Source organism: Lampetra planeri, chromosome 25 (genome assembly GCF_965212315.1).
Source record: "Lampetra planeri chromosome 25, kcLamPlan1.2.h2, whole genome shotgun sequence".
In the NCBI taxonomy this organism is placed as follows: Eukaryota; Metazoa; Chordata; class Hyperoartia; order Petromyzontiformes; family Petromyzontidae; genus Lampetra; species Lampetra planeri.
This window is the reverse complement of record NC_136131.1, coordinates 6,347,511-6,373,623: the sequence shown is the minus strand read 5'-3', so window position 1 is coordinate 6,373,623 and position 26,113 is coordinate 6,347,511. Positions and strand designations below refer to the sequence as shown.

The 26,113-nt window shown below is 51.4% G+C and overlaps 1 protein-coding gene across 1 annotated transcript; it reads left to right on the top strand.

Moving 5' to 3' along the window:
* Positions 1 to 3,923: 3,923 nt before the first annotated feature.
* On the top strand, positions 3,924 to 19,341 carry LOC144727505 (uncharacterized). The gene is made up of 7 exons (XM_078606381.1): positions 3,924 to 4,082; positions 4,362 to 4,462; positions 4,717 to 5,316; positions 17,617 to 17,689; positions 17,969 to 18,069; positions 18,324 to 18,635; positions 19,330 to 19,341. Exons 1-7 carry the CDS (start codon positions 4,025 to 4,027, stop codon positions 19,339 to 19,341), a joined length of 1,257 nt encoding a protein of 418 aa, XP_078462507.1. The 5' UTR covers positions 3,924 to 4,024.
* The last annotated feature ends 6,772 nt before the right edge of the window (positions 19,342 to 26,113 follow it).

The following is a 26,113-nucleotide window of genomic DNA, read 5'->3' as shown; positions in this document are numbered from 1 at the left end:
CGTGCGACCAATTCGGCAGTTTTTCTCGTGCGTGCACCCCAGCTGCCCCTTGCTGGGGGTCACAACACACATCCCCTGTCACGTTTAAACAACCCCCAACGATACAACGCATCGCCGCTGCTCACAGCAGTCGTATCGGGGAAATTTTTAACCCATAGTTGACCAAGACACATTGCTCATACACACCAACTCGCAATACAACCCCTGGTCGCACGCAATCAACGGAAAGAGCGACGCCACTTGGCGGCAATTTACGGCCCCATCACCCTTGACGGCAGAGCCACCAACAACGCCCTCATCCCTCAACACTCGCAATTTCCTATGAACGCACATGCAATCTCGTGTGCACGAACACCCATACAACCAAAATGTAGGGTCCCCCAACGAATTGACAAATTTCCGAACAGGTACGCACAACTAATAACAATCCCGAACCCAATGGTCAGAACAATGCACCGCACTCCGTATCCGTACAGAAAGACAGTCTATACAGTACGTGCAGTCAGGATATCGCGATTACAAGCAGCAAAGTTCCACACAGGTCCCACATTATACACAATCGCAAGCAGAACTGCAGGCAGACAACACACCGTTAACCCTGTCGTACCTTGCAGCAAAAAAAAATCATAAAAATAAACACGTCGCACACGGCAACCCACGGGATGTTAATGGCGACTCGACGCAACCGAATTAAAAATTAACTTCGCCATCGAGATAACATCCCCATGCCGCAACGCATAAACACTATTTGACACAGAGCAACCACAAGCAGACAGCGCGTCCATCCTCAACACACACACACAGCCCGAACTGCGCTCCGCAATCTCAAGCCATAACAACCAATCGCACCCCGGCACACGCAAGATGGGTGAGGTGTGTGCTAGGGCCGTGCGCATATCGTCACGACTCGCTCGGGGCTGCAGCGAGCAGAGGACGGCAGGGTGGTGACTTGAGATGCCTCGAAGAACTCGGACGGTGAGCGCGGCGTCCTCCCTTGACTGCTCTGGTGTCTCGCACACGAGCCAGGACAGGGCTGCTCCCGCCCAGGCAGCAGCAGCAACGGCGGCTTCCCCCGTGGCTACGGCCTCTCTCGTTGAAGGTGGTGAAGCAGCGTCGGCGTCCTCTCCTTGCGGCTCCTTCCCACAAAACAGCTGCTTAGCAGCAGGATGCACACCACGTGGCGCCTCCGAAATGCCAGCGCACGGCCGCCTCTCCACCGCGATGTTCAAGATGGCGGCGTCCTGCCACGTGGTCGCTGGAGGACGTGTGCCGGTGGCTGTCTCTTCGTCGTCAGAAGATGTAACAAGTGGGTTACGCTTTTTCAAGTTCTCGGCCATCTTCCTCGAAGTTATTTTGCCTTGAAAAAGTCCACTTCTGACTCCAGTGTAATAAAAGACTCCGTCAGGCACTGCTGGTCTCCGTTGGTCTTTAATTCAAGTTCTTTCTCCGTTCCCCGCTATTCTCCTCCACGGACCAGCGTCGTCTCGCGCGCGCCCCGCACGCGCTTCCTCCTCAGCTCCTCCACTCTTCCTCACACCCCGCTGGTCCTGACAAGGGACCAGCGTCTCCTATCACGTGCCGCGCATGCTCCTCTCGCGTGCCACGCATGCTCCTCCGTTAGCTCCGACCAGCGTCTCCTATCGCGTGCCGCGCACGCTCCTCTCGCGTGCCGTGCACGCTCTTCCGTCAGCTCCTCCTCACGTGCGCCTCGCACACGCTCTCCCGTCAGTCGCTCCACTCCTCCCCGCTCCGCACACCGCTGGCCGACGGTGTGCCGAAGCCCCTTCAGCCAAGTGGCTGATGGCGCGGCGGCCACCCAACGTGGTCCCGCTTCTTCACTCCAACAACTGACCACGATCTCTTCCGGGCTTCCACTTATATCTTCTTTCCCACCTGACCCTGACTCCTCCCCTTCCGGATTGTCAGATCCGGCCTTCCCATACTGCCCTGCAGACCAGGCTCCGCCCCCCAATACCCTGGGCCGTGTGATTGGGCCAGAGTCCAGCAACAACCCCATTTATGCTCGTACTACACTTGTTTGACCAAATCTTCAATGACTGCAATGGTGTCAGGCACAGGAACTTTGGTTCTTTTGGTAAAGTCACGTAGAATAAATAGAATAAACACGACGTTTCGATCGCAATAAAAGTGGTCGAAACGTCGTGGTAATTTTTTTATTTGCATGTATTATTTTATTATTTATGCATTTCATTATTTTTATTTTACGTGACTTTACCTACGAGCAAACCACCTGGAGATAGTGAGATGTCCTTAATTAACGATAAGTACAGCTGAAGTGGTCTTACCAGTAAATGGTTGTAAGGTCTCAGACAGAAATCGGGCCAGTTTGTAGGTGGGTAAGTCAATGGCGGAGATGATAGGACGAAGGGGTGTACCCTGTTTATGGATCTTTGGTAAGCCATACAATCTTGGTGTTCGAGCATCAGAGGGTTTTAAGGAAACCCGCTTGGTTGGTTCGATTAAAAATGTCGAATCGGTGATGATGTTGTTGGTTTTCGTAGCGAGGCTGTTCGTGGGATCTCTTTTAATTTTAGTATAACTACCATCATTAAGTAGGGCCTGAATTTTGTTATTTTATGTGGTTTTGTCCATGATGACTGTGGCATTGCCCTTGTCGGCTGAGAGGATGACGATATCATCTCTTTTTTTTATTAAGAAAGCTCAAAGCGCTCATCAATACTGATGTTTATCATAGGTGACTTAGAGTTTTTTAGGATTGTAGCGATTTCCGATCTTGCCACGTCTGTAATGATGTATCCCAAACCTTTGAGGGCTATGTCAACCTGGGCAATGATGTCATCAACTGGGATGTGTTTAGGGGTGACTGCGAAATTCAATCCTTTGTTGTGGCTTGGCTCTCCAACACACCGGTGTGCTGTACTCGTGACGAATTTGCATGTTCTGTTTACGTGACAACCCTTACTGGTTGTCTGTGTCTGGTGGTGGCGGGATTAACGACATATTTATGCGATCTATCCCAAAAAAAACTATACCTAGTAAAATCACCAAGGAATGTCTGTCCTTAACGCGCATGACGTCACTCCACATCGACCAGCCCCTCTCATTAATAATCATGAACAGGTTACGTCCTCCTCATGGACCCCCTCCTCATTAATAATCATGAGCAGGTGACGTCACTCCACATGGAGCACCCCACCCTCACTAATAATCATGAGCAGGTCACGTCACTCCACATCGAACAGCCCCCTCATTAATAATTATTATAAGGTAACGTCCTCCAAATGGACACACCCCGCCATTCATAATAATAAGCGGCTGACGTCACTCCACATGGGGGGCCGAGGCGCTTCCTCCCCCCTCCTCAGCGTCAACTTACAACCCTCACTACAAAGGCAGAACCCTCACGTCATAGCGATCTCCGTAACGCTGTTGAGATATAGAAGCAAACAGAGGGTCCAATGAGATCAGCTCCCGTGTAAGGCGCGAGCTGCATGCATCGTGAGAGGCGACGAGGCTGGGAGACGTTCCACCAGCAGTGGATTGATCAATATCCGATGATGATTATGACGACACCAACACACGCCGTCCCCCCCACCCACCAATGCGAGATTCCCATCGAGAAGTCACTTCGCCGCTTCCTCTCTGGAGGGGGTGGGGGAGGTGGGGCGGAGGTGGAGATGGGTGGTTGGTGGAGGTGGGCATGGGTAGGGGGGTGGTGTAGGTGGGGATGGTTTCTGATCCATCAGCGTTGCCGAGTGAATGAGCCCCACCTGAGCAAGTGCCTGCCGCGCCACTCATTGAGGCGCTCGACTCGTTGGTCGCGCCATTAAGCACCACGACGCACGCACCGGGATGGTCGCGCGCCCCAATGCGCCATTGACTCCTCGCGCTCATTGGCCGCGAGTTTATTGGGCACGTGGCTCCAATCATCACCCCCCCAAAAGCCCGCACCTCGCTGGGTATAAAGCAGAGATGTGGCGAGGAGGTGTGAGGGACACAGATTCGCTTTTTCCAGCCTCATCGCTAGCAACACTACGAAAAGATGCAGTCATCGGCGAGTCTCATGCTGGTGGGCGCGGTGCTGATGGCGCTGGGAGGCTGTGAGTACTCGCGCTGCTGCCAGGCACCCAGGGATCGATTTGGATCGAAGGGGGCTCGAAGCTACGATGGTTTTAGAGACCCATTTTGGTTATTTTACTTCCTCCCCTTTTACTGTTCACCACCAACCGTCCCCGATGCCGACTCCATTACCATTGTTCTACAGTGGCTACTTGCGTGCATTTTTGTGCCATTTCTCCTACCAACAACGAATGCGGTCGTACTAGTTCGCGAATCCATGGGCTTTGATTTACCATCGCCAATTCCCACCCCGATCCCAGGGACCACGAGGGGCTGCGTGGACGCCGCGACGATTCGTGGTGACCCAGGAGCGTGGCGGCAGGTGGCCCAGTCCGGGGAGATCTCGAAACTGAACCTGGCTGTGAGTAACGCATCGTGTGACAAACGATTCGGAAAGCTCGGTGGAATTCTGTGGTGCATCTGCCGGTCGCCTTGGTCTGTTAAAAACTACAATCTTGTTATGAGTGTAAGCGAATCTCTCTGCCAGGACTGGCCGAAATGTGCATCTGACATGCCACGGGTGAGTGCAGCTAAATTGGTAGGGAATGGCAGTGTTGTGGGAAGCTGCGTCTTGACTCATGATGACCCGCGTACTGTCCCCTGACCCTATGCCAGGTCCGGCACCACGTTCAAAATGAAGCTGCCCACTTGCTAACTGGAGACGAAACTGCGACATCCGCGGCGCCGGCCACGGAGGAGCCCAAGACGCTGGAGCCGGCCACGGAGGAGCCCAAGACGCTGGAGCCGGCCACGGAGGAGCCCAAGACGCTGGAGCCGGCCACGGAGGAGCCCAAGACGCTGGAGCCGGCCACGGAGGAGCCCAAGACGCTGGAGCCGGCCACGGAGGAGCCCAAGACGCTGGAGCCGGCCACGGAGGAGCCCAAGACGCTGGAGCCGGCCACGGAGGAGCCCAAGACGCTGGAGCCGGCCACGGAGGAGCCCAAGACGCTGGAGCCGGCCACGGAGGAGCCCAAGACGCTGGAGCCGGCCACGGAGGAGCCCAAGACGCTGGAGCCGGCCACGGAGGAGCCCAAGACGCTGGAGCCGGCCACGGAGGAGCCCAAGACGCTGGAGCCGGCCACGGAGGAGCCCAAGACGCTGGAGCCGGCCACGGAGGAGCCCAAGACGCTGGAGCCGGCCACGGAGGAGCCCAAGACGCTGGAGCCGGCCACGGAGGAGCCCAAGACGCTGGAGCCGGCCACGGAGGAGCCCAAGTAACGCCATTGCAGCTTTTCTGACGCCGGAGGCTGTTGGAGGCTCCTCCTCCGGGTCGCACGTGGGGCCAAATATCCCTTTTGGAGCCGCTTTAGCCGGTCGTTAATTCTGACGCTCTGGGCATCCCTAATCCCGCTCCTTTGTCCCAATTGCTCAATAAAGATGATCTTGACTTGATGCTGCGTCCCGATTCGTGGTTTAACTTGCGTGAGTTGCACCGCCCTCCAACGTGAAAGGTTATTTTGTGAACCGCAAAGCGGTTGCCAAGCCATGAGCTGTTTTATCCACTGAGGGATTGGAGGCTTTTTCAATGAGGTCCTTTGTCTCATGATGCCACAGTATCCTTGGGTTCGAGGAGCTTGGTGGCCTTCACACCATGGGGTTCATGGACGTTGCTCATGCGAAGGTGGACGATTGACGCACGTGCTCTAGGAGCATGGGTGGAATCTTCCCGTTTGACTTGTGGGGGGAGGCAATTGGCGATACCGCTGTGGCTCTTGACCAGACACTGCGCGTGTAACGGCCTGAGCGCGAGCACTGCTGGCTGCATCAGTCGGTGCAGAGCCTCCACGTGTGGGGGACGTCCATTGCGCAACGTGACTAATGAACCCCAGCAAGAGCCGACTGAAATTCGTCGCAAACTTACCCCCCGTATAGACACCTGGAGCTATTCATGACTCCTAGCAATGTATAGAGGCCCACTCTACAGGCGATCCTCTACTTACTAACCAGCTTCGTTGAAATGTTAAACAAATTGGTATTGACTCAACGCAAAAACTCGCACTTGCCACGTAAAAAAATGCTTTAAAGGCGCGATCCTCTGCGAGATGTAATGAGTCTGCCTCGCGCAGGGAGTGCGTGCCATCGTGCTGAGTAGCGGTCGTGTCGAGGTTTTTCACGCTGCGGTACGGAAGCGATGACTATACGAGGTTTTCGTTTGGATCTCGTAAATATAGACCTGTCGTTAAACCCGACAGCCAACTTTTAAGGGTTGTATGTAAATACAACCTGCCATTTCGTCACTAGTACAGCACACCGGTGTGATGGATAGCCAAGTGGTCACCACGTCTACGCCGTTCAGGACCGAAACAGGTGGACTTCTCCACAAATCGGGCTATCGCCTGATGAAGCTATTTCTAATTACTGGCAAAACGTCGTACTTTGATTGTCAATGTTGTGGCTTGGCTCTCCAACACACCGGTGTGCTGTACTAGTAACGAATTGGCATGTTCTGTTTACGTGACAACCCATACTAGTCTGTTGGGTGGTTGCGGGCTTAACAACATCTACGCGATCTAACTCAAAAACCTATTCTACCTACTATAATCACCCAGGAATGTCTGAACGCTCGTGACGTCACTTCACATCGAGCAGCCCCTGCACTATGAATGAGACATTTTGTCATCCTTGCACTCCAGATCGCAATAAAGTTTCTTGGGTACAAGTTTGACTCGACTTATGAAATTACAAGTAACATTCACAATAAGGGAAGTTGCAGGCTTCGTTAACTAGGCCTCGTAGTTATCGTAACATTTTAACAGCATTATAAAGGCATTTACATCACTATACCGGTCATTCTAACATAACAGCATTGCCAATATTATAAGAACATTAACGAACTTACAGACAATGCTTCTTAAAGTCCCACAATGGACAATTGCGGCTGGCTTCACTGGGACGCGATGTGTGCCGCCATCTTGAATTATGTGTGTAATTGCCGATGCCCACGTGGTTGAGCGGGAATCTTAAATCGCAACTTCCTGGTCACGTGACCAAACTTAGCATCAAAAACAGGAAATTCCTGTGTACATACGCCCCACATCTGCCGTGAGGCAAGACACCTGCCGTGAGGCAGAACACTTTCGGTAAAGTCACGTAGATAGGTGTAATAAAAACTTCGACGACAATAGACTGTCGTATTTATTTATTTATTTGCTTATTTATTTATTTATCGCCGCTAGACAGCTCCGCGTTATTCCACACTATCTCCATCGCTACGCGTTGCGCGGCGTGAGTTGGTATCCTCCGCACTCGCTCACTCTCCCGCTCCCGCTCCCACGCACCGCTGGCAGACGGCGCGCAGGGAGACCGTCTCCGGACCGCCACGTGGCCGATGGCGTCCCGGAGGCGCGAGACGTGGTCCCGCTTCCAGACTTCCCACACTGACCCAGAGTCCCTTCCGGCTTCCCCTTATCACCCCCTCCCGCGTCACCAAGCCCCACTACTAGCCATGCCCCCTTACGAATCTTCTAGATGGTACCCCACTAGCACCCTCCGGCTCTGCCCTTGAACTCTAGCCCAGATACTCCCTGTCACCCGATTGGCTTAGAGGCTGAATCGACGAAGTCTATCCCACCGTTCGGCGACCGTCAGCATATGCAACACAAGCGGTCGTCTTCGAAAGGCAAACTATTAACAGTATAACGGTTTGAAATGGGCATAGCCCAAATGTCAGCAACCAATGTTAATGTTAAGGCAGCCAACCTGACGGTGGTTGGTTTTACACCAAACAAAGGGCTGCCATGTGACAATTAGCATGTTTATGAGAGATTAGCATGTTAATAGAAATCGTAAAGCACGCAACCGAGGGGTAGTTGGCGCGCGAAGTGGCTGTGTTGGTCTGAATCCTGTGAACGCGCAAGTTTGAAATGGGCGTAAAGAACAACTAACATCGAAAATTGGTGGGATGGGAACATCAAAGCCAATTACGACTTAAACTGGTTGGTAACGTTCTTTCAATGATTGATCAGTTTGTACCCATATTCTCGGTTGAAATTGTGTCTGTGTCTATATATATGTGTAATGAATGATGCTGACAACACACAGCTTGGTCTCCGTCCCTCTTTTATTCCTTGTTATGCCGCTCACACTCTGCTGGTCCCGATAGTGGACCGGCTGTTCCTCTTGCGCGCCCCGCGCGCCCTTCCCGTCAATCGCCCTCCTCCCTGCTCCCGCATACCGTTGGCTGACGGATTGCTTGGAGTCGTCTCCAGCCACATGGCTGATGGTGCAGAAGACCTCCCACGACCCAATGTGGTCCCACTCCGTGACTACGCCAACTGCCCCGAGCCTCTTACGGATCCCCCTTATATTCCCCTCACACGTCATCCTGTCTCCAACTTCCACCACGCCCTTTCCGAACCTTCCAGATTACGCCGTTCACTTAGCGCCCCCCCCCCCCCGGTTCCGCCCTTACGCTCCGCCCCTGATCTTCTGGACCGGAGGTGGTCGATGGACCTTCCCATATGCCCACATTACTGGGCCCCACTCCCAATACGCCGGGCCGTCTGATTGGCCCAGAGCTGAGCGACAAAACCTCGCTTACAAATCTTTGTTGATAGCCAGTGGGCTTGCAAAGTACCTTTATCAAGGTGAAATCAATTTTGTGTGAGCCCACCGCATTAAAACAATGATCAGCCACAGCTGAGGTATTGGTCCAACCGTGTTTCTTCTTCTTCTTTAGTGCTGCCTAACGGCGTGTGCGACTTCACGATGATATTGGTCCCGGTCTAGCACGGCGTGTAGAGTTTGTGCTGTTGTTAATTGTAGCCATGTTTTGATGTTACTGAGCCATGTCGTTTTTGGCCGTCCTGGTCGTTTTTTCCCTTCGATTTTTCCTTCCAGGATTAGCTTTAATAGCTGGTATTTGTGGTCGTTTCGGGCAATGTGGCCTAGGTAGTAACACTTCCTGCTAATGATGGTCTTCAGCAGTTGCCTGTCAGTGCCCATATCTTGCAGAACTTGTGTATTGGTGGTTTTGGCTGTCCATGGGATTTTCAGCATTCTTCGATACAGCCACATCTCGAAAGCTTCGAGCCTTTTTGTTGCTGTTATTGTCAGTGTCCACGTCTCAACTCCGTACAGCAAAATTGACCAGATGTAGCATTTCAGTGTGCGCAGTTTCAGTGATGTACTCAAGTTGCGGTCTGCAAGGAGTGTTTTCCATTTAATAAATGCTTGCCTTGCTTGTTCAATTCTGCTCTTGATTTCGACTTCATGGTTCAACTGATCGTCAATGATTACACCAAGGTATTTAAATCGGTGTACTTGTTCCAATTTTTCGCTACCAAGCTTGATTGTTATATCGCTTGTAGTTCGGCTGACCTTCATAACCTTTGTTTTCTTTTTATTAATTCGTAAGCCCCATATTTGACTCTCTGTGGCAACCTCGTCCAAGATTTGTTGTAGGTCTTGTTCCGAATCGGCCAGCAGTGCAGTGTCGTCGGCATACCTGATGTTGTTGATGTATTGTCCATTGACTTTAATACCAATGTTTTTATCTGCTAGTGTTCGATCAAAAATCTGCTCCGAGTAGATGTTGAAAAGACTGGGTGAAAGTGGGCAGCCTTGTCGTACACCTTTTTGTATTGGTGTTGGGTCTGTCAATTCGTTGTCATATCGGAGTTGGGCTGTTTGCTTCCAATAAAGAGCAATGATGAAGTTGATGTCTTTTTTATCTAGTCCCAGTTGTTTTAATAGAGCTGCTAGTCGGTCGTGGTCTACTGAGTCAAAGGCTTTCTCGTAATCTATGAAGCAGATGTACACTTCTTTCTGATGTTCGTAGCATCGCTGTAGTAGTATCTGTAGACAGAAGATTGCTTCTCTTGTGCCTAGTCCTTTGCAGAAGCCAAACTGTGTGTTCTTCAATGCATTTTCGCATGTGGAGCGTATGCGCTGTTGGATCACCTTCAGGAAGACTTTCAGCACGTGGCTCATCAAACTTATCAGTCTGTAGTCCTCGCATTTCCGGCTTGTTGCTTTCTTTGGTATGGCCACAAAGATGGATTGTAGCCAGTCGGATGGAATTTGATTGCCATTGTATATTTGATTGTACCAATTAGTCAGTTGTCGTATGTTGTTACTGTCTAATAGTTTGAGCAATTCTACATGGATTGTGTCGGGCCCGCACGCTTTGCCTGACTTAGCTGTTTTGATTGCATGTTCTACTTCTGATGTTAAAATGTGTAGAGCGTCTTTCGACATCTGTTGGTCTTTTTCTGCAGGTGTTCTCATGGCGCCATAGAGCTTGTGTATATAGTTTGTCCAGGTGTCCATTTTTTCTTGTTTATTTAGGATTGGTTGGTTGTTGTCCGCATACAAGGTAGCTGTTGGGGCTGGTCTGTAGATGTTACCAGCTTCTTTGAGCTTCTTGTGCAGAGTAAAATTGTCATGTTTTTTAATTAGTTCTTCAATCTCGGCGCATTGTTCTTCCATCCACTTTTCTTTTGCCTGTCGGATTGCTTCTCTGATCTTCTGTTGCATTTGTTTGTACTTCTCCAAGTTGTTGTTTTTGTACATTCTTCGTTGGCTCATTAGATCGAGAATACAATGTGTCATCCATCGTTGTTTCTTTTTCGGTGGCTGATGTCCCAGCATGACTTCTGTTGTTTCTGTGATGCATTGTTTGAACGAGCGCCAGTACTCCTGAACATCTGCTGTTTCTGTTGTTATTGAGCGGATGCTATCGTTGAGATGTTGCTGTACTTGTCTTTTATCGGCGCTGTTCTTCAGTTTCTCCAGGTCTGCTCGTCTCGTCTTTGTACATTGTATTGATCGCAATTTGAGTCTTATTGTAGCTGTTACTGGGTTATGATCTGACGATATATCGGCTCCAGGGTAGGTTTTTGCTGTAATCACACTGGACTTAAACCTGATGTTAATTAGGATATAATCGATTTGGTTCCTGACGATGTTGTTGTCGGAGTCTTGCGGCGAGGTCCACGTGTACAGTCGTCGAGGTGATAATTGGAACCACGTGTTAGCAATACTGAAACGTTCTTCTTGGCAGAATTGAACCAGTCTGTCGCCTCGTTCATTCCTTGTTCCTAGTCCGTGTTCTCCGACAATGTTCTGCATTCGACCGTGGCCAACCTTGGCATTGAAATCGCCGAGGATTATAGTGATGTCTTGCTTCTTCAGCGGCTTCAGCGTGTTGGTTAGTTGCTCATAGAACGATTCGATTTCATGATCTTGTTTATCTGCTGTTGGAGCATAAACCTGTAGAATGTTCACGTTGACTTTGTTGCCTGCTAATTGTAGTAGTGCTATTCGTTCTGATACTGGGGTAAAGTTGTTGACTTTATTCGCTAATTTCTTGTGTACTATAAAGGCGACACCGTATGTTTGTTTGGTGTTTTCTTCTCCTCCGGAGCAGAAGATGTGGTGTTCGCTCGATATAAACTTTTTTGTTCCAGGCCATTTAGTTTCGCTTAGACCGATTATGTTGATTTTAAGTCGATCCATTTCTTGTATGACATTGGCTAGTTTCCCTGCTTGAAGTAAACTTCTAACGTTCCAAGTTGCTACTTTGAAAGGGTTCTTTGACACAAGCTCGGAGATTCTTAGCACCCCTGTCCTATTTAAAGGACGCCGATACTCAGGGCCTTTGTTGATTTTGCTTGTCATCATTGAAGTTTTCAAGGGAGCAATAACCGTGTTTCAGATCTGCCTTATGTTCACGAACACAGTCCGAGACATGTCGCTTAGTTTCCCCAATGTAACTCCTGCCACAGACACAACTTAGTTTGTAGATGCTGGGATATTGCATGGGATCACACCCTTCACAGATGGGATCAGATCACGAATTTTATGTACTGTGTTAAATCGAACCTGGATCTTGTGTTTGCTCATGATTTTGGAAATATTTTTAGTGACCCCTACTATGTATGGCAAGTTGATGGTTTTGATTGGGTCCTCAGATGGTTATTTCCCAACGGTTGGGGTGATAGCTTTACGGATTGTGTAGTCTGAATATCCATTCATCTTGAGAGTCTGGTGTGGATGCCTGGATGGCATCTGGCTCATAGTTTTCCATGAAAATATTAGCTACAACTGGAGATCAGGGAGAACCCATTGGGGTACCTTCAACTTATTTGGAGAAAGTTCCATTCCAGGTGAAGTAAGTGTTGGTGAGGCAGTGTTCCATCATGATCGGTACATCAGCATTCAGTCCTTGTGTAATAAAAGACTCCGTCAGGCACTGCTGGTCTCAAGTTCTTTCTCCGTACCCCACTGGTCTCATCCGCGGACCAGCGTCGTCTCGCGCGCGCCCTGCACACGCTTCCTCCTCAGCTCCTCCACTCTTCCTCACACCCCGCTGGTCCTGACAAGGGACCAGCGTCTCCTCTCGCGTGCCGCGCACGCTCCTCCGTTAGCTCCGATCAGTGTCTCCTCTCGCGTGCCGCGCACGCTCCTCTCGCATGCCGCGCACGCTCTTCCGTCAGCTCCTCCTCGCACGCGCCCCCGCACGCGCTCTCCTGTCAGTCGCTCCACTCCTCCCCGCTCTGCACACCGCTGGCCGACAGTGTGCCGAAGCCCCATCAGCCACGTGGCTGATGGCGCGGCGGCCACCCAACGTGGTCCCGCTTCTTCACTCCAACAACTGACCCCGATCTCTTCCGGGCTCCCACTTATATCTTCTTTCCCACGTGACCCTGACTCCTCCCCTTCCGGATCGTCAGATCCGGCCTTCCCATACTGCCCTGCAGACCAGGCTCCACCCCCCAATACCCCGGGCCGTGTGATTGGGCCAGAGCCGAGCAACAACCCCATTTACGCTCGCAATACATGACCACCCCCCTGATGAAAAAGCCAGCCGTCCCGGCTGCAATAGGATAAAATAATGCGAGCGACAGCATCACAATCCGGAATCACCAGACACAACGGAGAGTACAATGACAACACAATTAACGAAAGGGAAGGGATTAGGATCCGGTACGGAACACCGGCCCGTCCTCGGTGCAACAAGCAAGAAAGAATTAAGGAATGGAAGGCAATGCACAACAACGGTAACCTACATGCAAGAACGGCAGACTCGCATAAATCAGGAATGTGGTGTCTTAGAGCGTGTCCGTGTTGCTGGTCCATCCGCCTGGTTACCCCGATGGGCGCCAACACGCCAGCATTGCGCACAACACGCAATGCACGCACACAAGAGTCAAGGAATGAGATCCATAACCGCATCCCCACGGCTCGACGTGTATCCTTATAATGGCAGCGGCACACGCGAAGCGCCCCCACCGAGGTTTCCTGCGTTCAAAATGGCGGCGGTACGCACGCCCTCGCGTGCTCAAAATAGCGGCCCCATGCGCCGAGCGCATCCCCGCGATTTCCCACGCTAGCCAAAATGGCGGCCCAACGTGCGACCAATTCGGCAGTTTTTCTCGTGCGTGCACCCCAGCTGCCCCTTGCTGGGGGTCACAACACACATCCCCTGTCACGTTTAAACAACCCCCAACGATACAACGCATCGCCGCTGCTCACAGCAGTTGTATCGGGGAAATTTTTAACCCATAGTTGACCAAGACACATTGCTCATACACACCAACTCGCAATGCAACCCCTGGTCGCACGCAATCAACGGAAAGAGCGACGCCACTTGGCGGAAATTTACGGCCCCATCACCCTTGACGGCAGAGCCACCAACAACGCCCTCATCCCTCAACACTCGCAATTTCCTATGAACACACATGCAATCTCGCGTGCACGAACACCCATACAACCAAAATGTAGGGTCCCCCAACGAATTGACAAATTTCCGAACAGGTACGCACAACTAAAAACAATCCCGAACCCAATGGTCAGAACAATGCACCGCACTCCGTATCCGTACAGAAAGACAGTCTATACAGTACGTGCAGTCAGGATATCGCGATTACAAGCAGCAAAGTTCCACACAGGTCCCACATTATTCACAATCGCAAGCAGAACTGCAGGCAGACAACACATCGTTAACCCTGTCGTACCTTGCAGCAAAAAAAAATCATAAAAATAAACACGTCGCACACGGCAACCCACGGGATGTAAATGGCGACTCGACGCAACCGAATAAAAAATTAACTTCGCCATCGAGATAACATCCCCATGCCGCAACGCATAAACACTATTTGACACAGAGCAACCACAAGCAGACAGCGCGTCCATCCTCAACACACACACACAGCCCGAACTGCGCTCCGCGATCTCAAGCCATAACAACCAATCGCACCCCGGCACACGCAAGATGGGTGAGGTGTGTGCTAGGGCCATGTGCATATCGTCACGACTCGCCCGGGGCTGCAGCGAGCAGAGGACGGCAGGGTGGTGACTTGATACGCCTCGAAGAAATCGGACGGTGAGGGCGGCGTCCTCCCTTGACTGCTCTGGTGTCTCGCACACGAGCCAGGACGGGGGTGCTCCCGCCCAGGCAGCAGCAGCAACGGCGGCTTCCCCCGTGGCTACGGCCTCTCTCGTTGAAGGTGGTGAAGCAGCGTCGGCGTCCTCTCCTTGCGGCTCCTTCCCGCAAAACAGCTGCTTAGCAGCAGGATGCACACCACGTGGCGCCTCCGAAATGCCAGCGCACGGCCGCCTCTCCACCGCGATGTTCAAGATGGCGGCGTCCTGCCACGTGGTCGCTGGAGGACGTGTGCCGGTGGCTGTATCTTCGTCGTCAGAAGATGTGACAAGTGGGTTACGCTTTTTCAAGTTCTCGGCCATCTTCCTCGAAGTTATTTTGCCTTGAAAAAGTCCACTTCTGACTCCAGTGTAATAAAAGACTCCGTCAGGCACTGCTGGTCTCCGTTGGTCTTTAATTCAAGTTCTTTCTCCGTTCCCCGCTAGTCTCCTCCACGGACCAGCGTCGTCTCGCGCGCGCCCCGCACACGCTTCCTCCTCAGCTCCTCCACTCTTCCTCACACCCCGCTGGTCCTGACAAGGGACCAGCGTCTCCTATCACGTGCCGCGCACGCTCCTCTCGCGTGCCACGCATGCTCCTCCGTTAGCTCCGACCAGCGTCTCCTCTCGCGTGCCGCGCACGCTCCTCTCGCGTGCCGTGCACGCTCTTCCGTCAGCTCCTCCTCGCGTGCGCCCCGCACACGCTCTCCCGTCAGTCGCTCCACTCCTCCCCGCTCCGCACACCGCTGGCCGACGGTGTGCCGAAGCCCCTTCAGCCAAGTGGCTGATGGCGCGGCGGCCACCCAACGTGGTCCCGCTTCTTCACTCCAACAACTGACCACGATCTCTTCCGGGCTTCCACTTATATCTTCTTTCCCACCTGACCCTGACTCCTCCCCTTCCGGATCGTCAGATCCGGCCTTCCCATACTGCCCTGCAGACCAGGCTCCGCCCCCCAATACCCCGGGCCGTGTGATTGGGCCAGAGTCCAGCAACAACCCCATTTACGCTCGTATTACACTTGTTTGACCAAATCTTCAATGACTGCAATGGTGTCAGGCACAGGAACTTTGGTTCTTTTGGTAAAGTCACATAGAATAAATAGAATAAACACGACGTTTCGATCGCAATAAAAGTGTTCGAAACGTCGTGGTAATTTTTTTATTTGCATGTATTATATTATTATTTATGCATTTTATTATTTTTATTTTACGTGACTTTACCTGCGAGCAAACCACCTGGAGATAGTGAGATGTCCTTAATTAACGATAAGTACAGCTGAAGTGGTCTTACCAGTAAATGGTTGTAAGGTCTCAGACATAAATCGGGCCAGTTTGTAGGTGGGTGAGTCAATGGCGGAGATGATAGGACGAAGGGGTGTACCCTGTTTATGGATCTTTGGTAAGCCATACAATCTGGGTGGTCGAGCATCAGAGGGTTTTAAGGAAACCCGCTTGGTTGGTTCGATTAAAAATGTCGAATCGGTGATGATGTTGTTGGTTTTCGTAGCGAGGCTGTTCGTGGGATCTCTTTTACTTTTAGTATAACTACCATCATTAAGTAGGGCCTGAATTTTGTTATTTTATGTGGTTTTGTCCATGATGACTGTGGCATTGCCCTTGTCGGCTGAGAGGATGACGATATCATCTCTTTTTTTTATTAAGAAAGCTCAAAGCGCTCATCCATACTGATGTTTATCATAGGTGACTTAGAGTTTTTTAGGATTGTAGCGATTTCCGATCTTGCCACGTCTGTAATGATGTATCCCAAACCTTTGAGGGCTATGTAAACCTGGGCAATGATGTCATCAACTGGGATGTGTTTAGGGGTGACTGCGAAATTCAATCCTTTGTTGTGGCTTGGCTCTCCAACACACCGGTGTGCTGTACTCGTGACGAATTTGCATGTTCTGTTTACGTGACAACCCTTACTGGTTGTCTGTGTCTGGTGGTGGCGGGATTAACGACATATTTATGCGATCTAACCCAAAAAAACTATACCTAGTAAAATCACCAAGGAATGTCTGTCCTTAACGCGCATGACGTCACTCCACATCGACCAGCCCCTCTCATTAATAATCATTAACAGGTTACGTCCTCCTCATGGACCCCCTCCTCATTAATAATCATGAGCAGGTGACGTCACTCCACATGGAGCATCCCCCCCTGACTAATAATCATGAGCAGGTCACGTCACTCCACATCGAACAGCCCCCTCATTAATAATCATTAACAGGTTACGTCCTCCTCATGGACCCCCTCCTCATTAATAATCATGAGCAGGTGACGTCACTCCACATGGAGCACCCCCCCCCCCTCACTAATAATCATGAGCAGGTCACGTCACTCCACATCGAACAGCCCCCTCATTAATAATCATTATAAGGTAACGTCCTCCAAATGGACACCCCCCGCCATTCATAATAATAAACGGCTGACGTCACTCCACATGGGGGGCCGAGGCGCTTCCTCCCCCCTCCTCAGCGTCAACTTACAACCCTCACTACAAAGGCAGAACCCTCACGTCACGCGATCTCCGTAACGCTGTTGAGATATAGAAGCAAACAGAGGGTCCAATGAGATCAGCTCCCGTGTAAGGCGCGAGCTGCATGCATCGTGAGAGGCGACGAGGCTGGGAGACGTTCCACCAGCAGTGGATTGATCAATATCTGATGATGATTATGACGACACCAACACACGCCGTCCCCCCCACCCACCAATGCGAGATTCCCATCGAGAAGTCACTTCGCCGCTTCCTCTCTGGAGGGGGTGGGGGAGGTGGGGCGGAGGTGGAGATGGGTGGTTGGTGGAGGTGGGCATGGGTAGGGGGGTGGTGTAGGTGGGGATGGTTTCTGATCCATCAGCGTTGCCGAGTGAATGAGCCCCACCTGAGCAAGTGCCTGCCGCGCCACTCATTGAGGCGCTCGACTCGTTGGTCGCGCCATTAAGCACCACGACGCACGCACCGGGATGGTCGCGCGCCCCAATGCGCCATTGACTCCTCGCGCTCATTGGCCGCGAGTTTATTGGGCACGTGGCTCCAATCATCACCCCCGCCCCACCAAAAGCCCGCACCTCGCTGGGTATAAAGCAGAGATGTGGCGAGGAGGTGTGAGGGACACAGATTCGCTTTTTCCAGCCTCATCGCTAGCAACACTACGAAAAGATGCAGTCATCGGCGAGTCTCATGCTGGTGGGCGCGGTGCTGATGGCGCTGGGAGGCTGTGAGTACTCGCGCTGCTGCCAGGCACCCAGGGATCGATTTGGATCGAAGGGGGCTCGAAGCTACGATGGTTTTAGAGACCCATTTTGGTTATTTTACTTCCTCCCCTTTTACTGTTCACCACCAACCGTCCCCGATGCCGACTCCATTACCATTGTTCTACAGTGGCTACTTGCGTGCATTTTTGTGCCATTTCTCCTACCAACAACGAATGCGGTCGTACTAGTTCGCGAATCCATGGGCTTTGATTTACCATCGCCAATTCCCACCCCGATCCCAGGGACCACGAGGGGCTGCGTGGACGCCGCGACGATTCGTGGTGACCCAGGAGCGTGGCGGCAGGTGGCCCAGTCCGGGGAGATCTCGAAACTGAACCTGGCTGTGAGTAACGCATCGTGTGACAAACGATTCGGAAAGCTCGGTGGAATTCTGTGGTGCATCTGCCGGTCGCCTTGGTCTGTTAAAAACTACAATCTTGTTATGAGTGTAAGCGAATCTCTCTGCCAGGACTGGCCGAAATGTGCATCTGACATGCCACGGGTGAGTGCAGCTAAATTAGTAGGGAATGGCAGTGTTGTGGGAAGCTGCGTCTTGACTCATGATGACCCGCGTACTGTCCCCTGACCCTATGCCAGGTCCGGCACCACGTTCAAAACGAAGCTGCCCACTTGCTAACTGGAGACGAAACTGCGACATCCGCGGCGCCGGCCACGGAGGAGCCCAAGACGCTGGAGCCGGCCACGGAGGAGCCCAAGACGCTGGAGCCGGCCACGGAGGAGCCCAAGACGCTGGAGCCGGCCACGGAGGAGCCCAAGACGCTGGAGCCGGCCACGGAGGAGCCCAAGACGCTGGAGCCGGCCACGGAGGAGCCCAAGACGCTGGAGCCGGCCACGGAGGAGCCCAAGACGCTGGAGCCGGCCACGGAGGAGCCCAAGACGCTGGAGCCGGCCACGGAGGAGCCCAAGACGCTGGAGCCGGCCACGGAGGAGCCCAAGACGCTGGAGCCGGCCACGGAGGAGCCCAAGACGCTGGAGCCGGCCACGGAGGAGCCCAAGACGCTGGAGCCGGCCACGGAGGAGCCCAAGACGCTGGAGCCGGCCACGGAGGAGCCCAAGACGCTGGAGCCGGCCACGGAGGAGCCCAAGACGCTGGAGCCGGCCACGGAGGAGCCCAAGACGCTGGAGCCGGCCACGGAGGAGCCCAAGACGCTGGAGCCGGCCACGGAGGAGCCCAAGTAACGCCATTGCAGCTTTTCTGACGCCGGAGGCTGTTGGAGGCTCCTCCTCCGGGTCGCACGTGGGGCCAAATATCCCTTTTGGAGCCGCTTTAGCCGGTCGTTAATTCTGACGCTCTGGGCATCCCTAATCCCGCTCCTTTGTCCCAATTGCTCAATAAAGATGATCTTGACTTGATGCTGCGTCCCGATTCGTGGTTTAACTTGCGTGAGTTGCACCGCCCTCCAACGTGAAAGGTTATTTTGTGAACCGCAAAGCGGTTGCCAAGCCATGAGCTGTTTTATCCACTGAGGGATTGGAGGCTTTTTCAATGAGGTCCTTTGTCTCATGATGCCACAGTATCCTTGGGTTCGAGGAGCTTGGTGGCCTTCACACCATGGGGTTCATGGACGTTGCTCATGCGAAGGTGGACGATTGACGCACGTGCTCTAGGAGCATGGGTGGAATCTTCCCGTTTGACTTGTGGGGGGAGGCAATTGGCGATACCGCTGTGGCTCTTGACCAGACACTGCGCGTGTAACGGCCTGAGCGCGAGCACTGCTGGCTGCATCAGTCGGTGCAGAGCCTCCACGTGTGGGGGACGTCCATTGCGCAACGTGACTAATGAACCCCAGCAAGAGCCGACTGAAATTCGTCGCAAACTTACCCCCCGTATAGACACCTGGAGCTATTCATGACTCCTAGCAATGTATAGAGGCCCACTCTACAGGCGATCCTCTACTTACTAACCAGCTTCGTTGAAATGTTAAACAAATTGGTATTGACTCAACGCAAAAACTCGCACTTGCCACGTAAAAAAATGCTTTAAAGGCGCGATCCTCTGCGAGATGTAATGAGTCTGCCTCGCGCAGGGAGTGCGTGCCATCGTGCTGAGTAGCGGTCGTGTCGAGGTTTTTCACGCTGCGGTACGGAAGCTGACTATAAGAGGTTTTCGTTTGGATCTCGTAAATATAGACCTGTCGTTAAACCCGATACGGCCAACTTTTAAGGGTTGTCTAAATACAACCTGCGATTTCGTCACTAGTACAGCACACCGGTGTGATGGATAGCCAAGTGGTCACCACGTCTATGCCGTTCAGGACCGAAACAGGTGGACTTCTCCACAAATCGGGCTATCGCCTGATGAAGCTATTGCTAATTACTGGCGAAACGTCGTACTTTGATTGTAAATGTTGCGGCTTGGCTCTCCAACACACCGGTGTGCTGTACTAGTAACGAATTGGCATGTTCTGTTTACGTGACAACCCATACTAGTCTGTTGGGTGGTTGCGGGCTTAACAACATCTACGCGATCTAACTCAAAAACCTATTCTACCTACTATAATCACCCAGGAATGTCTGAACGCTCGTGACGTCACTCCACATCGAGCAGCCCCTGCACTATGAATGAGACATTTTGTCATCCTTGCTCTCCAGATCGCAATAAAGTTTCTTGGGTACAAGTTTGACTCGACTTATGAAATTACAAGTAACATTCACAATAAGGAAAGTTGCAGGCTTCGTTAACTAGGCCTCGTAGTTATCGTAACATTTTAACAGCATTATAAAGGCATTTACATCACTATACCGGTCATTCTAACATAACAGCATTGCCAATATTATAAGAACATAAACGAACTTACAGACAATGCTTCTTAAAGTCCCACAATGGGCAATTGCGGCTGGCTTCACTGGGACGCGATGTGTGCCGCCATCTTGAATTATGTGTGTAATGGCCGACGCCCGCGTGGTTGAGCGGGAATCTTAAATCGCAACTTCCTGGTCACGTGACCAAACTTAGCATCAAAAACAGGAAATTCCTGTGTACATACGCCCCACATCTGCCGTGAGGCAAGACACCTGCCGTGAGGCAAGACACCTGCCGTGAGGCAGAACACTTTCGGTAAAGTCACGTAGATAGGTGTAATAAAAACTTCGACGACAATAGACTGTCGTATTTATTTATTTATTTGCTTATTTATTTATTTATCGCCGCTAGACAGCTCCGCGTTATTCCACACTATCTCCATCGCTACGCGTTGCGCGGCGTGAGTTGGTATCCTCCGCACTCGCTCACTCTCCCGCTCCCGCTCCCACGCACCGCTGGCAGACGGCGCGCAGGGAGACCGTCTCCGGACCGCCACGTGGCCGATGGCGTCCCGGAGGCGCGAGACGTGGTCCCACTTCCAGACTTCCCACACTGACCCAGAGTCCCTTCCAGCTTCCCCTTATCACCCCCTCCTGCGTCACCAAGCCCCACTACTAGCCACGCCCCCTTACGAATCTTCTAGATGGTACCCCACTAGCACCCTCCGGCTCTGCCCTTGAACTCTAGCCCAGATACTCCCTGTCACCCGATTGGCTTAGAGGCTGAATCGACGAAGTCTATCCCACCGTTCGGCGACCGTCAGCATATGCAACACAAGCGGTCGTCTTCGAAAGGCAAACTATTGACAGTATAACGGTTTGAAATGGGCATAGCCCAAATGTCAGCAACCAATGTTAATGTTAAGGCAGCCAACCTGACGGTGGCTGCCATGTGACAATTAGCATGTTGAAACACGTAATCAGCCAGGCTATGCGTTAATTGTGTGTTAACCGACTCTCTGTGTTGTATTACATCACATTTCGATATTTTGCTAGGTTATTTAATTTTCGTGTGCCTGTCTCCTAATTCTCAATTTTGCGTGCCCGTTTTTAATTTTGCGTGCCCGTTCCACATTGTCATCTTACTTGCAACAGCAGTACGTTGCCGTACACTCATTGATATGCTAATTCTCTCTGCCCCCTCCCTCTCTCCGTCCCCGCCCCCCCCTCTCTATATTTAAGGGACCGTCACAGAAACGACCCCTCTCTTTGTGCCGATTTGTGTCCTCTCTCTGTGTGCCGTTGTGATGTCTGTCTGCTTGTATGTCTGTCTATAGTTTTCTAGTTAGATTTTTGTTGCTATTTCTTTTATACCTGATGATGATTGCTTGTGTTGCAATCGAAACGTCGTAATATGTTATTTTAATTTATTATTTTATTTTTAGACGTGACTTAACCGAAAAGAACCAAAGAATAATTCCTGCAGTCACGAAAGCTCCAAAATTAAGATTGAACCACTTCTACGGGGAAGTTTTAAGCTTATCCTTTTTCTTTCTGGCTATTTGTTCTCTCTACCTGTGTCCTCTCTTTGGAATTTTCACACTTAAAATTCTAACTTAGCAAATTTTGAAACACGTAATCAACCAGGCTATGCGTTAATTGTGTGTTAACCGACTCTCTGTGTTGTATTACATCACATTTCGATATTTTGCTAGGTTATTTAATTTTCGTGTGCCTGTCTCCTAATTTTCTATTTTGCGTGCCCGTTTTCAATTTTGCGTGCCCGTTCCACATTGTCATCTTACTTGCAACAGCAGTACGTTGCCGTACACTCATTGATATGCTAATTCTCTCTGCCCCCTCCCTCTCTCCGTCCCCGCCCCCCCCCCCTCTCTATATTTAAGGGACCGTCACAGAAACGACCCCTCTCTTTGTGCCGATTTGTGTCCTCTCTCTGTGTGCCGTTGTGATGTCTGTCTGCTTGTATGTCTGTCTATAGTTTTCTAGTTAGATTTTTGTTGCTATTTCTTTTATACCTGATGATGATTGCTTGTGTTGCAATCGAAACGTCGTAATATGTTATTTTAATTTATTATTTTATTTTTAGACGTGACTTAACCGAAAAGAACCAAAGAATAATTCCTGCAGTCACGAAAGCTCCTAAATTAAGATTGAACCACTTCTACGGGGAAGTTTTAAGCTTATCCTTTTTCTTTCTGGCTATTTGTTCTCTCTACCTGTGTCCTCTCTTTGGAATTTTCACACTTAAAATTCTAACTTAGCAAATTTTGAAACACGTAATCAACCAGGCTATGCGTTAATTGTGTGTTAACCGACTCTCTGTGTTGTATTACATCACATTTCGATATTTTGCTAGGTTATTTAATTTTCGTGTGCCTGTCTCCTAATTTTCAATTTTGCGTGCCCGTTTTCAATTTTGCGTGCCCGTTCCACATTGTCATCTTACTTGCAACAGCAGTACGTTGCCGTACACTCATTGATATGCTAATTCTCTCTGCCCCCTCCCTCTCTCCGTCCCCGCCCCCCCTCTCTATATTTAAGGGACCGTCACAGAAACGACCCCTCTCTTTGTGCCGATTTGTGTCCTCTCTCTGTGTGCCGTTGTGATGTCTGTCTGCTTGTATGTCTGTCTATAGTTTTCTAGTTAGATTTTTGTTGCCATTTCTTTTATACCTGATGATGATTGCTTGTGTTGCAATCGAAACGTCGTAATATGTTATTTTAATTTATTATTTTATTTTTAGACGTGACTTAACAGAAAAGAACCAAAGAATAATTCCTGCAGTCACGAAAGCTCCTAAATTAAGAATTAGCATGTTTATGAGAGATTAGCATGTTAATAGAAATCGTAAAGCACGCAACCGAGGGGTAGTTGGCGCGCGAAGTGGCTGTGTTGGTCTGAAACATGTGAACGCGCAAGTTTGAAATGGGCGTAAAGAACAACTAACATCGGAAATTGGTGGGATGGGAACATCAAAGCCAATTACGACTTAAACTGGTTGGTAACGTTCTTTCAATGATTGATCAGTTTGTACCCATATTCTCGGTTGAAATTGTGTCTGTGTCTATATATATGTGTAATAAATGATGCTGACAACACACAGCTTGGTCTCCGTCCCTCTTTTATTCCTTGTTATGCCGCTCACACTCTGCTGGTCCCGATAGTGGACCGGCTGTTCCTCTTGCGCGCCCCGCGCGCCCTTCCCGTCAATCGCCCTCCTCCCTGCTCCCGCACACCGTTGGCTGACGGATTGCTTGGAGTCGTCTCCAGCCACATGGCTGATGGTGCAGAAGACCTCCCACGACCCAATGTGGTCCCACTCCGTGACTACGCCAACTGCCCCTCACACGTCATCCTGTCTCCAACTTACACCACGCCCTTTCCGAACCTTCCAGATTACGCCGTTCACTTAGCGCCCCCCCCCGGTTCCGCCCTTACGCTCCGCCCCTGATCTTCTGGACCGGAGGTGGTCGATGGACCTTCCCATATGCCCACATTACTGGGCCCCACTCCCAATACGCCGGGCCGTCTGATTGGCCCAGAGCTGAGCGACAAAACCTCGCTTACAAATCTTTGTTGATAGCCAGTGGGCTTGCAAAGTACCTTTATCAAGGTGAAATCAATTTTGTGTGAGCCGACCGCATTAAAACAATGATCAGCCACAGCTGAGGTATTGGTCCGACCGTGTTTCAGATCTGCCTTATGTTCACGAACACAGTCCGAGACATGTCGCTTAGTTTCCCCAATGTAACTCCTGCCACAGACACAACTTAGTTTGTAGATGCTGGGGTATTGCATGGGATCACACCCTTCACAGATGGGATCAGATCACGAATTTTATGTACTGTGTTAAATCGAACCTGGATCTTGTGTTTGCTCATGATTTTGGAAATATTTTTAGTGACCCCTACTATGTATGGCAACTTGATGGTTATGAACGGGTCCTCAGATGGTTATTTCCCAACGGTTGGGGTGATAGCTTTACGGATTGTGTAGTCTGAATATCCATTCATCTTGAGAGCCTGGTGTGGATGCCTGGATGGCATCTGGCTCATAGTTTTCCATGAAAATATTAGCTACAACTGGAGATCAGGGAGAACCCATTGGGGTACCTTCAACTTGTTTGGAGAAAGTTCCATTCCAGGTGAAGTAAGTGTGGTGAGGCAGTGTCCCACCATGAATGGTACATCAGCGTTCAGTCCTTGTGTAATAAAAGACTCCGTCAGGCACTGCTGGTCTCAAGTTCTTTCTCCGTACCCCACTGGTCTCCTCCGCGGACCAGCGTCGTCTCGCGCGCGCCCCGCACGCGCTTCCTCCTCAGCTCCTCCACTCTTCCTCACACCCCGCTGGTCCTGACAAGGGACCAGCGTCTCCTCTCGCGTGCCGCGCACGCTCCTCCGTTAGCTCCGACCAGTGTCTCTTCTCGCGTGCCGCGCACGCTCCTCTCGCATGCCGCGCACGCTCTTCCGTCAGCTCCTCCTAGCACGCGCCCCGCACGCGCTCTCCCGTCAGTCGCTCCACTCCTCCCCGCTCCGCACACCGCTGGCCGACAGTGTGCCGAAGCCCCATCAGCCACGTGGCTGATGGCGCGGCGGCCACCCAATGTGGTCCCGCTTCTTCACTCCAACAACTGACCCCGATCTCTTCCGGGCTCCCACTTATATCTTCTTTCCCACGTGACCCTGACTCCTCCCCTTCCGGATCGTCAGATCCGGCCTTCCCATACTGCCCTGCAAACCAGGCTCCACCCCCCAATACCCCGGGCCGTGTGATTGGGCCAGAGCCCAGCAACAACCCCATTTACGCTCGCAATACATGACCCCCACCCCTGATGAAAAAGCCAGCCGTCCCGGCTGCAATAGGATAAAATAATGCGAGCGACAGCATCACAATCAGGAATCACCAGACACAACGGAGAGTACAATGACAACACAATTAACGAAAGGGAAGGGATTAGGATCCGGTACGGAACACCGGCCCGTCCTCGGTGCAACAAGCAAGAAAGAATTAAGGAATGGAAGGCAATGCACAACAACGGTAACCGACACGCAAGAATGGCAGACTCGCATAAATCAGGAATGCGGTGTCTTAGAGCGTGTCCGTGTTGCTGGTCCATCCGCCTGGCTCAAGTCTAACTTCAGAGAACAACTGGTAGAGTAGGAGTGACGAACAGGCGCTCCACTCCCCCTTCAAGTCCACATCCGGTTAGCACAACCGGTGACACCCAGCGTGGCAGGCACCGAAGATCTGTGACGAGAAGGAGAACCCAACCCCCTGAGGCATAGCACCACGAACGTACATCCGCATGTCGTACACGAAAGCCACCCGGCCCCAGGGTAGTGGAGATGAACGTAATCCGCCCGGCGTGAGGAGAAACCCAATAAATACACAAAAATCGACGCGATGGATGCCCCAGTATCTAAATTTTAGCAAAAAAATATTATTTACACGTGACAACAAAAATTTTCCTGCATCTTGCCCATCAGCAGTCCTCCCTTGAGGACCAGCACAGACATCTCACGTACTCCTCCCCCTTAGTCAGACACGGGCCACTATGCTGCTGTTACCCCGATGGGCGCCAACACGCCAGCATTGCGCACAA

Excerpts from the sequence above, each read along its gene's own strand:
- LOC144727505 (XM_078606381.1), top strand. The coding sequence starts at position 4,025 with ATGCAGTCATCGGCGAGTCTCATGCTGGTGGGCGCGGTGCTGATGGCG. Across the intron at positions 17,690-17,968 it reads GCTGATGGCGCTGGGAGGCT|GGACCACGAGGGGCTGCGTG; the intron begins GTGAGTACTCGC and ends CCCCGATCCCAG. Across the intron at positions 18,070-18,323 it reads TCTCGAAACTGAACCTGGCT|GTCCGGCACCACGTTCAAAA; the intron begins GTGAGTAACGCA and ends ACCCTATGCCAG.